Source organism: Hippocampus guttulatus, chromosome 3 (genome assembly GCF_054856545.1).
Source record: "Hippocampus guttulatus isolate MCC_2025c chromosome 3, RoL_Hgut_1.0, whole genome shotgun sequence".
Classification (NCBI taxonomy): Eukaryota; Metazoa; Chordata; class Actinopteri; order Syngnathiformes; family Syngnathidae; genus Hippocampus; species Hippocampus guttulatus.
The window spans coordinates 16,697,912-16,713,731 of record NC_141263.1 but is presented as its reverse complement, the minus strand read 5'-3'; the positions used below and the strand labels follow the sequence as shown (position 1 = coordinate 16,713,731).

The 15,820-nt window shown below is 41.6% G+C and overlaps 1 protein-coding gene across 1 annotated transcript in view; it reads left to right on the top strand.

Annotated features, from left to right (window-relative positions):
• Positions 1-5,153, top strand: part of kiaa1549lb (KIAA1549-like b) — a 48,694-nt gene extending 43,541 nt beyond the window's left edge. The window contains exons 18-22 of the mRNA XM_086107409.1: positions 842-1,216; positions 2,228-2,322; positions 2,605-2,753; positions 2,849-3,000; positions 3,672-5,153. Of these exons, the coding sequence (XP_085963535.1) occupies positions 842-1,216; positions 2,228-2,322; positions 2,605-2,753; positions 2,849-3,000; positions 3,672-3,935 (1,035 nt within the window). The 3' untranslated portion in view covers positions 3,936-5,153. The remainder of the gene's footprint in view (positions 1-841; positions 1,217-2,227; positions 2,323-2,604; positions 2,754-2,848; positions 3,001-3,671) is intronic.
• The last annotated feature ends 10,667 nt before the right edge of the window (positions 5,154-15,820 follow it).

The following is a 15,820-nucleotide window of genomic DNA, read 5'->3' as shown; positions in this document are numbered from 1 at the left end:
TCCCTGGTGTAATGGAGCAGACTCTTTCCGCTTGGTGTTTTTACTATGAGCTGTTCTTTCTTAAATCATAAGCAGTGATATCAGTGACTTAAATGCCGTTGCACCCCCCCCCCCCCCTCTACCCACCCCACGTCCTTTGCATTTTGTCCAGCTTTGGAAAGCGAGACATGCTCTATATGTGGTATGATGTAAGCTTACTCATTAGTGTGATACAGCAAAATGGAGCGACTATTAATGTGAAAATATGGATGACAAATTTTAATGTCGGCCTTCCGTGCTGATTTTATGCAGTACACTAAAGAGCAAAGACAAATACATTTCGATGAAAGAAGAAAAACTTTTTAAAAATCACTCATCACTCACATGATTTTTTTTTCAACTGATGCAGCCTGCAAACCAAGCCAATTACACACACACACACACACACAAATAATTTCCTGGCTTGTTGATTCCGGTATGACCATTGTAGCTGCAAGCCCGTCACTGCAGATGTTTCTCCTGTTTCATGTTTCAGGGGGGACTGATTTAAGAGTTGTACGACAGTAGGTATCCCATGGCAACCTTTTATTTGCATAGGAAGTAGGGCAGTCTTGACACGCTTTCACTTATCACCAGGAACACAGACTAGGTGAATTGTTTGGAAAGTGGGAACTGTGAAACGTATGGAGTGGTTACGATTTTCAATAGTTGACGTTGAAGAGAAAAACAAAGTGGGACATTCTTTCATCCGATGACTTATTGTTTTCAGTTTACATGTAATGCTTTTTACCATGTGATTCAGTAAGTTTGTAGTTGAGTTTCATTGATTTTCATGTGTCGGCACTCTGCGTGTTTATTCCAGACTGAGCCTGAGTTGATAGAAGAGACGAATGTCGACCATTTAATGGATCAGAGGGGCTTCGTGTACGGCCGCGGTCTTAAAGGCCAGTCACAGACGTCCACCCTGAGCTCACAGCCATCCATTGATGAAGTGAGGCAGCAGATGCACCTGCTCCTGGAGGAGGCATTCAGTCTGGCCTCGGGGGGACACTCCACATCCGGGAGGCACTCCCACCACCACCGGCCCCCTTCTGATCACTACAGCGCCGTTCCAGCTTCACTTCCCTATGCAGATGTGGTGACCAGCGCCCCAGGCACGATCAGCTGTGGTCGTGGAGGACTGCAATGGAGCCCGTCTTATGGCGCAGATGTATACCAGTGCAGTTTGCCTAAACCAGTAAGCAGGATGAGATAATATAGGGTCTCTAAAGCCAGTGTGTCCAAACTAGAGCCCATGGGCCATTTGCAGCCTACCGCCCATTTTTTTACCGGCCTGCAACATATGATAAAATTAAGAATTGACACAACCCTGCTCAGTACAAGGGTGGCTCTATTCTTGTGGGGCACAGGGCTGCTGGTTCCTCAAAGATTCTGAAAAATCCTTGCTTTGTTACCGAGGTTTTTTAAATGTATTTATTAGTGGAGACCGTATACAGTATACAGCACTGCCATGAGATACCGGAGACATGATCAAAAAATTTTTGAGACAGAAGCCAAGTCATGGGCCTTTTTTTTTTTGCTTTGACTTACGAGCAGAAATCTTCGGTACCAGCGCTGTATGATGGCAGTTAATTCAACTCACTTCAGAACAAGCAGCGGCTGGCAGATAGAGAGCCTTAGCCTTAGATAGCTTTGTCTTAGTAAAGTCTGATTAGCTTCATACAAACAAAAAAATGCAAAATGACTTAGATGCGCTAATGAATAGCATCAGTGTCACGGTGATATACCTCATGAAGCAACGGATATTTGAACAGAAACGACAGAGCAACACATGCAGACATACAGCAATCCTGACAGGCATAGAGTATGTTATCTTCTGCAAAGAAATTGACTGCTGCTTGCCAAGAAAGTGTGACTGTCGCATGAACTGACTTAGATTTTGGGTGAACATGAACTGAATGTAGTATATTTCTTTCTGATGCGCGTTATAGTGAGTGCTCTGTATCTGGTGTCTGTGAATGGTTTGTGAATAGCAATATATTGCTGCACAATAGTGACTTCCAGGTGAAAAACACATCGGAAACGAGCCTTTGTGTCTTGTGGGATTAAACGCCTTATTTGGCACCCCCAGCCACTCACAGCGCGGCTGCCTGCATCATCAAAATGCGATGCATGCGGCCTTTGGAAGAAAAAGTTTGGACAACCCTTCAGTATCATGTTTATGAGAGTTTCTCCTTATCTCTTGTAGGCCTTTCACTTCACCCAGCTCCCTGAAATGGCAATTAGCTCGCCTCCTCCATTACCACCTCGCACTGGACCACCTCCCGGCACCTCCTTAAGACGGTAATGCTCATTAGGTTTCACTCATACGTACACATGCTGTCTGTTGCATCGCCAGCGTAGATTCCCACTCGCACCCATTTGCGGGGACTTGATATATTCAAGGTAATGTACTGTGACCAGCGTGATTTCAGGCCCTGTGTACATTTTAATATTGAACTAGTGCAGTGAGGTATGGCAGGAATGCTGATGAGCTAATCGCTCATCCGCACGGAGCGTGTCTGCCCTCTAGTGGGGCTTGCTTAGTATAATTCTGTGTTTATTTCTCGGCAACCCCACGCTCAGTTCCATCTCTGACCTGGGGCCCAAGGGGAAAAGCTCTCAGACATCCGTCACGGAAATGCAGACTCCACATGACAACAACCCATATGGGCCGAGCTCCCGGGCAGCACTTCCATCCATCACTATAGAGCAGCCTGTGTCCAACTACTCAGGTGAGTGGACAGTGAACCAAGGTGACATTTTAAAAATAAGTCATGGTGTGGTTCCCCACTCTCCATGTTCTCACTCTCTCCTGGACTCTCTTCAGGAAACCCAATCACGGCCGTCTATTCCGTCCCAGCCAGCAGGCCGGGCTACTCGGACTATTTCGTCTCTGCCTCGCCCACCTCCTACCACAGCCCCTCTTGGATGTCCTATCCTCCAGAACCGGAAGATGTTTCGCATCAGTGGGGAGACCCTGTATGACATTTTAATTCATTGAATTAATGCGTTTATTAGAAATGTATATTTTCGGGGGGAAAAATAGCCCTCCATAATATTGTAATTCATTAAAAAAACACGGGAAAGACATAATTAAATAAAATTAAAAAGAATTAAGCAGTTTTTGTGACACTCCATAAATTGAATCACTATTGTGCTGCTCATTCTGGTGTGGCACTCTTGGCCATCTGGGGGCAGAATGGGACAGACAGACGGATATACCGAGACATTTCCTCTTCTCTTTCAGCTCATTAGTAAATCACTAATATTAGTAGTTTTACTCAGGGAATACTGTAAAAGTGTTTAACTTAGTACTGTACTTTAAAATGGCCTGTCTACATGTCTTGCTGCACCATTTTTATTTGACCTATTGCATTTTTTTTAGCTTAGCATTAAGCCTGAATGGACTGAAAGGCAAAGCTATGTGGTTGTTTTAAATACACATAGTGTAACTGTCTTTGTCTTATTTTAGTGTGACAGTAAACATCAACTGCAAGTGGCAATAAACGGCGATGATAACACTTTGTGCTGTATTGAGATAAGTTTTAATGTGTCTGAACTATAAACTAATTTTGGCTTTGGATGTTATTATCGGCAATGCTGAATTTCAATATTTTTTTTATTTTATCCTATACCCTTTTTTGTTCCAGCTTCCTTTGCCGGGTTATGTCGAGGCTTTTCCTCATCCTCGCTACCCACAGGGGAGCCCTTCCATACTTCCCCTACAGTACACTCAGGCTCTGGACCAACAGCCTGCTGCCCAGAGCACAGCATCCCAGAAAAGCTTGCAGCAGTCGGGGATGGACACGGACAGCATTCCCCTGAGCAACCTCTCCACCTCTGCACTTGTACATGCTATACGACAAGAGGTGGCCAAGCTGGCAAAGAAGCAGAGTGACATGTTCGACTTCTAGTATGGATCTTTCCCTTTTCCTGTTTGCCTCGCGTTGGCCCACAACAGACTCATGACGGTGGCATTCTTTCAGACTGATTTTTGATGTTTGTACTGTAAAATGACCAGATCTTATTAACCCATGGATGAATTGATTTATTTTATTACACCAGTCGGCTGCTGGCATAAGGCAACACAGTAATTGTAGTTTTGTTATGGAGAGAAAAATCTCACCCACTGTAATTGGTTGTCCGAAGTGGCTGCACACCTCATTGTAGATATGTCTACAGTACAAGAATACCGAGTGGGGAGGAGAATATGCTTATTTGAAAGGAAGTGAACAGTCAAAATAAGCTTTGTTTTTACCAAAAGTACCAAACACTTTCCGACAGCCTGTTGACCGCAGTGTATACATGCATGTAAGACGATATTTTATCTCATCTGATGGCGTCAAAGAGATTTAGTGGTGTCACTATCAGCCCTTTTTAAGCATCACAGTATGATAACCAACTGCCTCATTAGATTCAACAATTCTGGTGTTTTTTTTAAAATATGAGGTTAGGACCACCATAAAACCCTTTCAGAGGAAAAAAAAACCATTAAATCACTGCACACCTTTGGCGATTCATCTGAGTGGAAGAGACAACCATACTCTGCTTTGGGATAAAAGCCTTCATGGGTAAACTCAAATCGTTCCTGCAGAATTGCTGTCTGGGGGTCGTAAAGTGACAATGGGTGCCAATAAGTGCATGGAGGTTTATAGCGGCATTACTGTTCAAACATCCAAGTACTCGAGATTGCCTCCTTGCAATGGAAAACTGCTAATAACATGCTGGGCGATAGAGCGATGAAGTTAGGAGTATAAGTCACAGTTCAATACTATCATTTTCTCTCACTCAAGAAATGTTACGTAGTCGAGCATTCGGCTCAAGAAAATAAACAAGTTTCTCACCCCCCCATAGTTGATCTGCCACTGATAACTATGTGCGGCATTTAAGGATTGAACTGTACAACTCGCAGTCGTCATTTTTGTGCACATCAGCAATCAGTGCAGTTTCCTGGCGGATATACAGAGATATAACTCAAAATTTTTACTTGGGCATTGGTTGAACAAATGACTGGAAATGAACGTTAGCTAAAACGTAATCTTTCATGATTGATTGATTTCCTAATTTGGAGTGTCAGACAGAGTGAAAGCACGAATGCCCTATGTGATTAAAATTATATACCGTTGTTGTTATTTTGGGTTTGATTTGTTTTTAATCAGAATAACAGCCTTAGCTGTCTCTGCTTTCAACCTGAATATGTCATTTCCCACAGTTCATAACTGGATTGCTCTCAGCCAGGTGAGAAAGTATGTCGACTTCCATTGTGAGAAATTGCATTTGTAAAATGCAATTTGTAACAATACTGATGTGATTTCCTTTCCGCAGGCTTCTCTATCTCACTCTCATCAAGGAGGTTCCTACAGATGTTGGTGAAGGCAAAATTAAATTCATCACAGCGTTTATCTGCTTTTTGTCAAACTGGGATTGCGTTTCTGCAACCTCCTGTGGAAAGAATCCATTTAAAATGGCTGAACAGGAAAAAAAATAAAAATAAACGAAAGAGGTTGCGCTAGACCTTTTAGTCCCTTCTTTAATCTCATTTTGTCACGGTGTATGTGGTGTGTCAGAAAAAAAAATCCTGGTCTGGTGTCACAAAAAATGTATTTCAAACAAGGGTTTTTTCTTCATTATTTGTTGAGAGGGAAAGTAAAAATAAACACATGTGTGGTTGCATAACTGGGCACACTATCTAAGGTGGGTGAAGTTGTGTTCAGAATTAAGTAATCACATTCAAACTCATCTTGAATGAAAGCCAGCACACATCTGTCAACATTGAACGGGCCTCTAATTTTCCCAAAATAAAGCTCAAATGTCCGAATAGGCTTTTCCTGACATTTGGTTTCCATTTCCAGGTGAAGGAAAAACAGCTCCCAATCATAATGACCACGCTTCAGTGTTGGTGTGGTCTTTTGGCGATGAGCTGTGTGTTGTGTTAGCGCTAAACAAACCATTTATGGTCGAAAGTGGCTTGATTAGACCGATCAGTCCTGGACCTTTTCTGACACTCCTCTTTACACATGGCCAAATGTATCATTCCAACTTTGTGTGAACAGTACAACCGAGTACATAATTCAAGCTCTTTTAAAGTATGTTTAATGAGTGTGTGAAAGAACATGAGAGCCCTGACCCAGCAAACACTTTTGGTAGTGAACTAAAATGGTAATTTTGAGCATCTGTTTATCCAACATAATACAAGATTAAAAACAATGATGCTCGTATATCAACAAAAACTGTCAAGGAGGAATTAAAACTTTGTTCAAATAAATATATTACTTGGCAGCAGCACAGTTTTGGTTAGTGTGCATATTGTACATTCCTCTTACTTATATGGGTTTTCTCTGGCGACTCCAGTTTTGGTCCAGACTCCCACAACAGGCGTGTCAGTTGAATGAAGAACTCGATTAAATTGTCCATAGGTGTGAATGTGAGTGTCAATAGTTGTTTGTCAAAATGTCCTTTGATTGACTGGACAGCCTGGACTGACCAGTCCAGGCTGTACCCCGCCTCTGCCCAAAACCACTGACATAGATTCAAGCTCACCCATGACCCTGATGAGGAAAAACGCTACAGAAAATGAATAAATGATTTCAGTCAGATGGCATTGTAGATCATCATTTCAGAAATTATAATTTCCTTGCAATCCCAGCATGCACATGATTCTGATGCCATATTAAATAATTTTCTCTTCATTGTTTACGTGGATACCGCCCACTAATCTTCATTTTGCAGGTCAGAATGGTGTGCAGTGAATATGTAGTTCCAAATCTGTCCGCCAGGGCTCAGCATCGCACCATACAAACCAATGCCAGCATGAGGCCCGTCCTTGTCGCTTAACCACAATAGTTTGTGTGTGTCGAATTAAATCATTTAAGAGTAACATTCAATATATCCAGTTTGGTTTAATGTGCAAGACGTGTGTATTTTTTGTGTCAGTACAATACATGGTAATTGACAACGTATAAGTTAAATGTTTATTAACTGGGGTAGATGTTGCACACAATCAAAATCCAATGACAACTGTGTATCATCAAATCGTGGCCTCTGCCCTAATTGAGGCTGAAAATTAATAAATCATTGGGTGCTTTGTCCATTAAACCAAATTAACGCTTCGTCTCGAATGGACGTCTCATTTTTCCCCATCAGGAATAACAAGAGTGGCGTGATTATCCATCCATCAATGACCTAATCCGTTTATCCTCACGAGTGTCGCGGGCATGCTGGAGCCTATCGCAGCCGTTTTCGGGCAGTAGGCGGTGTACACCCTGAACTGGTTGCCACCCAATTGCTGGGAACATATAGACAAACGACCATTCACACACACAGACAATAGCACAGAGGGACGATTTTGAGTGTTCCATTAACCTGCCATGCATGTTTTTGGTTGACTTCTGTCAATTTTATCCATCCATCCATCCTTTTTCCGAACCGCTTTATCCTCACAAGGGTCGCTAGGTGTGCTGGAGCCCATCCCAGCTGTCTTCGGGCAGTAGGCGGGGGACACCCTGAACCGGTTGCCCGCCAATCGCAAGGCACACAGAGATGAACAACCATCCGCGCTCACAATCTAGACTAGAAGACAATTTAGACTAGTGTTCAATCAGGCCGCCATGCATGTTTTTGGAATGTGGGAGGAAACCGGAGTACCCAAAGAAAACCCACATAGGCACGGGTAGAACATGCAAAGGCCACACAGGAAGGCTGAAGCCGGAATCAAACCCTGCAGACGTACCTCAAGTATGAATCAAGTAAATTTGCTAAACTATTGCAGATCATAACCAATAAAGTACAGTGGCTTTAATCTCTGCTTTTTTTTTTTTAAACAGGTGCTATCAGGCCCACTGTCAGCAATTTAGAGTTCAGTGTCTTACACAGCGACACTTCGATGGTGAACAGTGGGAAATCAAACTGCCAACCCAACACTCACTGGATAACCTGGATAATTCAGCTACATCCTCTAGCATGCTGCTGTTCCCCTGCTGGTAGCTGATGATACCGGCAAGACCAGCACGTGTTAGGTAGTACCTTTGCTTGCTTACTAAAAAAAAAATCCTTCCCCTGCTTATCTTTTTTGACAGTTTTACACACAACTTCCAAATGTTTGTGATGCATTCCAGCCCACCTCAATTGCAGTTAAGAATAGCACCTAACAAGTGAAATGCTGGCCAGATAATAACAGTTTTTATGATGTCAAGGCTTTTTGAGCCGCAATTAAGTGGAGGTGACCGTCTTCAAACTTTATATGCAGGAAAAACTACTGGTTACACTACCACCTGCCTGCACCTCAATCAAATCGACCAAAATCACATTAAACTACCTGCGCCACAACTTAGACCTACTATTATCTAGTCTAATGTCTCGTCTACCTTTGGTCACCAAATATTCAGGTTTGATGGGCCCTGTAATAAAAAACGGTCTTGGTCTACCCCGAATGCTCAGCGTGGTCTGCCAAATTCCCAAACACGTTAAACTACACTTGGAGATGTGCTAGTTTTTACGCAGAGTGTATTTGTTCCTGTCTATGAAAATAGAGACCCCTTTGCACTAAGACTTGTGCTGGGCATCAAAATGGGGCCCTTTTTGCTTTTTGCGGTTGAGTAGATGCAAATCCCCACCAACTTATGTGAGGAAAAGTGGTAATATTGTTTTTGCAAGGGCAAAAATGTGTATACTTCTCTCGTATTAACTCATGAAATGTCTATTAAGCATTATGCGCACACTGACGCTCTGTATTTTATTTTTAAAGGCATTCCTAGTGGGACGTTGAAAGATGACTTGAGTTGACACTTACAGTATATCCATAGTTGCATCCATTTTCTTTATGGCGACTCTTATCTTTAATTTACTGACATAGTTCTCATTGTGTTTTTGCCCCTGCCAGGTAAAGCACTGCAATTGAATGTGATCTTGCTCTGAAGGCCAATTATCTTTAATAAAAGCCACTTTAAGTAATTATCACAGACATTTGAGCAGACATCAGCGTAGAGCTTTAGAGAATTAACGCAACGTGGCATGCAAGGACAGGTCAAAGGAGAACAATGGACTTGCAGATAGCTCATCACTGTAAAAAAAAAAAAAAGTATCCAAGACTTTATGATCCTCTGGAGCAGGACTAAACTTTCACATCATTGTCTAACTGTATTGTGATTGAGGCTAAGCTTTAAAAGCTGAGGGTCAATATAATTCATGAAAAGAATCGGTGATATTAAACTGAGTCAGTGGCGGACTCACTTATAACTTTACCCTCAAGTTATCTGCTATTTTGTTTTATCATTTGCCATTGGGTTGAAAAAAAATGTTGCAGTTTTAACAAACTCAGTATAAAGACACAAAAATTAAAATGACATCTTATGTCTTCATCTTCAAAAAATTTGGAAGAATTCCATACAGGGAACAGTTAGCGGTAGGCTGTTTTATCTATTGGTGCGCTAAAGCAAGGACCATTATGGCATGCTTGGATGAGTTTTTTGTGAAAGTTGTTCAAGATGAGACAAACATTCACATTTTTTCAAAGTGATGTTAAGGCTAGCGCGGCCCGGTGGTGAACTGTTTAGCTCGTCTGCCTCACAGTGCAGAGGTGCAGAGTTTCATTCCGGCTCCGGCCTTCCTGTGTGGAGTTTGCATGTTCTCCCCCGTGCCTGCGTGGGTTTTCTCCGGGTACTCCTGTTTCCTTCTAGATTCCAAAAACATGCGTGGCAGGTTAATGGAGCACTCTAAAGTGTCTCTAGGTGTGAGTGTGACCGCGGATGGTTGTTCATCAATATGCACCCTGCGATTGGCTGGCAACCAGTTCAGGGTGTACCCCGCCTGCTGCCCGACGACAGCTGAGATAGGCTCAGGCATGACCCATGACCCTTGTGGAGATAAGCGGATCAGAAAATGGATGGATGGATGGATGGGCTAAAGCAAAGGTGTCCAAAGTCGGTACTCAAGGGCCCCTGTCCTGCCTGTTTTCCAGCTCTCCCAGGAGCAACACACCTGATTCAAAACATCAGGATCGTTCTAATGCTGCTTCAGAGCTAGCTGATGAGCTGATCACCGGAACAGGATAGTGGCCATCCAGGCCTGGAGCTGGACATGCCTGGAGAATGCCTGGGCTAAAGGTAAGATAAAAAAAAAAAAAAAAACTTTATTTGCCTCACAATGGAGAAATTCTCAAAGCTTTGAGAGAGAAACAATCTGCTCATGATACAAAACATTCAAGTCCACGAGACCATTTGTAAAAATGTAACCCTCCAAAACCAACAGTGAATCAATGGTGTGGTGACAACCTTGGAAAAGCATCAGAAAAAAAATCTATGTAAATGTTTTTGGTGTGCAGTTATCGTAAGCAAATGATCTGCAACAAAAGATTCGCTTTTTCCAAATTTATCAATTTCTCTGCTTATCAAACAGAAATGTTTTCCTTTACAAATGACACGATTGTCAAAGTTTTCAATCAGATCCAAATATACCTGAAAATAAAAGCTGCAATGATTATCTCTTGTATTATGTTCATGTTTTGATCGTCAATCTCAAACATTCTCTCTCTCTCTCTCTCTCTATGTATACATACATACAAATACACATATGCATACATATGTACTGGTCTAATACTGCTGGAGGGCAGTGGCTCAGCTCGGGCCACCTCCTTATAGTTATATTATCTGATGTTATGCTACAGATGAAGGATAAGATGAATCATGTATTTATATTCAGCTATTGAAACTTCTGTTTGTCTGCGTTTCATTTCAGACTTTTAGGGTGTTTGTGGGTAAGCCTGACTCTTCTTATAATTCTATTGATCGTTTCTCTGCCTACACTGGCTGGTGCATCACATCATTCTCCAGTCCACAAAAGTTGTCCTCCTCCTCAAAAAACTATCACTCTGCTTCACTGACCTGGTTACCTTAAGATCAGGTTTTATTGATTGTGCATTTAGTGAGATATCTCTTGGTGGTTTCACTCTACCTCCACAGTTTGCTGCTCTCTTTAAAGTTGTATTTGGCGATGAAGCTGTTTTTGGATATAGCATGCACAGAGAACATTTTGATGTCTTAAAATAACTCATTTTTAAGGAATGAATATATATATAACTTTTTTTAAAAACGTAAAACACTTCTGTGCTTTAAGCCTATTGAATACAATGGGAAACATACAGTAATACAGTACACCTTATGGGAAAGGTACTGTACATGCTAGGTATCTTAAATTGGGTTCATACATATGTAAATTTGACCAAAATACCCTCCCTTGTTATCAAAATCAGTAAAGGCCAGTTGGGGGTCTGATCGACTGTTTTGAACAATTATCCTGTGGTGTGATGAATTACTGTGTATGATTTTTCAATGAAATTGGTCTAGGCTGACGATTTGCTGTAAGATTGGCTGAGCTGTGGACTGACTGACAGTTTGCAGGACCCTTACTAGGGGAGATGGTTATTACACCAATAATAGTACAGCTATTTTCACTTTATAACAGTCATATCTTCATGGGTATCATGGACTCGAGGATATATGGTAGTGATGGGAAAATGAAGCTTTAAATTTGCTTCGTGAACCAGATGTATTATTTGACTCTTCTAGATGTCATGGTTAGTTTAAATAAAGAGGTTTAAAAATGGCAAGTCTGTGTGCTTTCAGCCTAATGCAGAACAGAGAGTGCCATTTAGAGGAGTCAAAAAAATACAACTGGTTCATGAAGCAAATTTGAAGGTTCATTTTCCCATCTCAACTCAACGGATTCCCTAAGGTGACATAGAAGAAAAAAACAACAACAACTTTGCGTCCCCTCTCAAAAAAATGTTGCATTCACAAAGTTTTTGCAAGGGCTCACATTATTTTTCATGTGCCTTTATATACCTTTGGTTCATCTTCCAGGTAAAAAGAAGCAACAAAAAGGGAGCGTTCATATTTCATTCACGTAATGTCCAGGTGATGGACATTTCTTGGCCTCAATAACTGTTCAAAGTCCTCTTCCATGGCTCTTTCTGTTTCTGACAAAAAGGGTTGTTTCTAAAAATAGCCGTTCATGAGAGGGTACAGTAGCCAAATGGACCCTGAACTACATTTAAAAAAATGCACCATATAAATACTAAATTCAGGTGTGGACAATTTAAATGTTGGAGGTGGCTGGACATTTTCATCACTGCTACTTGGGGGCGATATAGAACCATGCACTTCCGAACCAGATGTATGACAAAAATGCTACTTTGATTGAAAATATGTGCAAAAAATGGTCTTAATAGACTGTGTTTCATTTTAGATAATACATTTTCAATGTATGTATTAAAGATCAATTGTCCTAACCCAACAACAAAGGGTTTGAAGCAAAAAACTAAATGCCCACTGTATTTTTTTTTTTTTCAGGGATGAATGAGTGGAGACATGAGTGTCTGATCATGCTTGTAACAAACATGATCAGAGAACTAATTAAACCTTGTAAATCAAGACATCACTATATAGCATTACCTGCCTAAGAAACACTGTATAATTATGTTTATTTACACTGATGCTGCATCTGCAATGGACAGATTCCACTCTTCAAGCTTTGCCTTTTTTTTTTTTTTTTACTGTTGCTGTCAGGCATAAGGGAGTGAAAAGAGAGCAAGACGCAAATGAAAGCTCGCCAGGCTTATTGAACACGTAAATCACTTCCTGGATGGAGGGTATGTTATGTCATTGCTAATGGGTCTCAGCCACTGCTGCTTAAATCACACTCCACATACTGCAATGAGTGAGGAGACTTTTGGAAGAAAAGGATGATATTGGAGGATATATATTTTTTGCTGTTTTCCATTTGTTATGTTAATACGGACTTAGGGATCAAAAGGAATTTCAGAGAAATGCCCTGTTTGTCATCATTAAAATTTCAGCTGAACATGCAGTCCAATGTGTCCCCTAACTGTTGAATGAAACTAGAATATAGTCTGATTTAAATTCATGTTTTGTTTTATTTTTTTTCCCGAAGAATGCTCACAGTACTCACCTTGGTTCGAAGAGGTTTGGACGCCACAAAGGTGGAGCGGTGTGCCTTTTTATATGCTAATGTAATCAAGGGTGACTCTGTGTTATATGACAACAATACAAAACGAGGAACAGGCCTTTACAAATGTCCAGCTTTCACATTGATTTTTCTGAAGAATAAAGCTCTTGGTTCTACTTTCCATTACTTTAGAATTAAATGCAATGACAAGACATCCTCTTTCCCTTTTTGGGAGCGACAAAATGCGTCACGATGGACTTGTTTGACTTCAGTCAACGTGTATTCTTGGTCCACTGTATTATGGCTTGAATTTCTGTTTTAGTCCTGAATTCCCTGCACGATCTGAATGCACCATCAAGGGCTGTCTGTTCACACTGTCATTGACCATTTCACATGTCAATCAATATACCAGTAGGAGGACATGTTAATCATTGCTTTCATTAGTGTCTTGTTAAAAGCAATTCATGTTAAAAAAAGAAAAAAGAGGTGAATGTCGTATTTATTGCCTATATACGGAAGCCTCGGACACGTGGACATGGATACTCAAACTGACTCAATCTGTCTGTATTCTGTGATGGGTGACTTTGGCTTGGTGCTTCTGGCCCCCTGACTCTTTTCACTTCACTGGCCTTATTGCAGCAATTGATAAAACTCCCTCAGCTGGAAAAAAGCTTCATTGGAAGAGGAGCAGGATATTTAATGAATTTTAACTCGATGTCCACATCTGACAGTTTGCACAGATTTCTGAAGTTAGCCTTTCAGTTTCGGCTTTCATTAGACCTCTGTTGTAACGTCACCAAGTTCTATATTTTAGTTAAATGTTATGAGTGATTAGTCGTGAGGTTTTATTGGTTGCAACTTGCGATGTGTGTCATGACATGCGGCTATTTGGATTATGACCAGGACCCAAAGACATGCTGTGGAATTGCATATGAAGAGGAATAAAGTAAATTTTGAAAGAACTGACAACTTTTAATAATCATTTCCAATCAAACTGACTTATGTTTTATTTTGTGATCGTACCCAATTTTGTGTTGTGAGATACTAATGTTGAGTTGTGTACTGTATATCACTAAAACATCCATCCATCCATCCATTTTCCGAACCGCTTGATCCTCACTAGGGTCGCGGGGGGTGCTGGAGCCTATCCCAGCCGTCTTCGGGCAGTAGGCGGGGGACACCCTGAATCAGTTGCCAGCCAATCGCAGGGCACACAGAGACGAACAACCATCCACGCCCACACTCACACCTAGGGACAATTTAGAGCGTCCAATCAGCCTGCCATGCATGTTTTTGGAATGTGGGAGGAAACCGGAGCACCCGGAGAAAACCCACGCAGGCCCCGGGGAGAACATGCAAACTCCACACAGGGAGGCCGGAGCTGGAATCGAACCCGGTACCTCTGCACTGTGAAGCCGACGTGCTAACCACTGGACTACCGGGCCGCCCTATCACTAAAACATTGCAAACATTAAGAAATTATGGCGCGGCACTGCTTTGCCAATGCAAGTATATAGTACAATAGCATCACAAATATGGAGCATAGAAAGTACTGTCTTTAGGGTGTCAATAAAAATCACCCCCTTTCGTGCATTTCATGTGCCCCGCGTAAGGTTGAGGTCTGGGGACGGGTCAGTATCGCCGATTGATAGCTAGTATTGTAATTGAAAGAAAATAAATTCTGCAGTCAACTAACATAAGCAGTGCCAGAACACATTACAACTGAGATGGTAAATCATACATCCCTTATCTGATCCGATTGTGCTGGAGCCTATCGCAGCTGACTTCGGGCAAGAGGCGGGGGAACACCCTGAACTGGTTGCCAGCCAATCACAGGGCACACATAGACGAACAACCATCTGCGCTCTCTCTCACACCTCGGGACAATTTAGAGTGTTCTATTAACCTGCAACTCATGTTTTTGGAATGTAGGAAGAAACCCGAGCCCCCGGAGAAAACCCACGCAGGCACGGGGAGAACATGGGAAACTCCACACAAGAAGGCCGGAGCAACAATCGAACCCTGGACCTCTGCACGTTGAGGCCGACTAAACCAATCGACCACCAAGCCACCCGAGATGGTAATTTTGTTATATGAATGATTAGTTTCAAAAAACAGTAGCTTGTGAGATGTTGGTGAAATACATTTTCTCATATAACACTGATATAAAGTACACCAGTTTACTGTAATGGTGTAGCACTCAAACACTGACGTACACAGGTACGGCTACAGTGTCAAGCCGAGACAAAGACGAGAAAAACCTTTGTTCTTTTATGGAAATGCAGTTTTGCTAATTATCACTCCTGTGTGATTTCAACTTGGCTCTTAGCATCGCAACGAGCCTGCTTGTGTCCACAGAGCCCCATAATTATCTTGTGGATTCAAAAAAGACCATTTAATTGGACTTGCTGTCCAGTTTTTGTATGCCCGGCAACTGGTAATGCAAGTGCCTGAATTGATGGCAGGAGCAGAAATTCTGCTTTGCTACTTATCATAATTCTAATTATTTATTAGTATTATTTATTTATTTATAACTATTTTTACAAACAGAATTCTTTTTGTTTCACTGAACATTTGCGATTCTGTGTGTGCTTTGTTTGACTACCATAGACTTTATATGAATCAGATGCTTTTGGAGCCCCCCCCCCCACCCCCCTTATTTGTTCCGTTTTCGCTTGTAGTTACAATGACCAAGTGTGGCAATGCTGTAATGCTCACAATGTATGTGAAATATATGTGAAAGTGAGTGGTTGATCACCATCAAACAGATCATTCTAGTTAAATTAGCTGATGTTGTGCCTTGGCGCCTGATGATAAGCTGAATCACCAATTTTTAAAT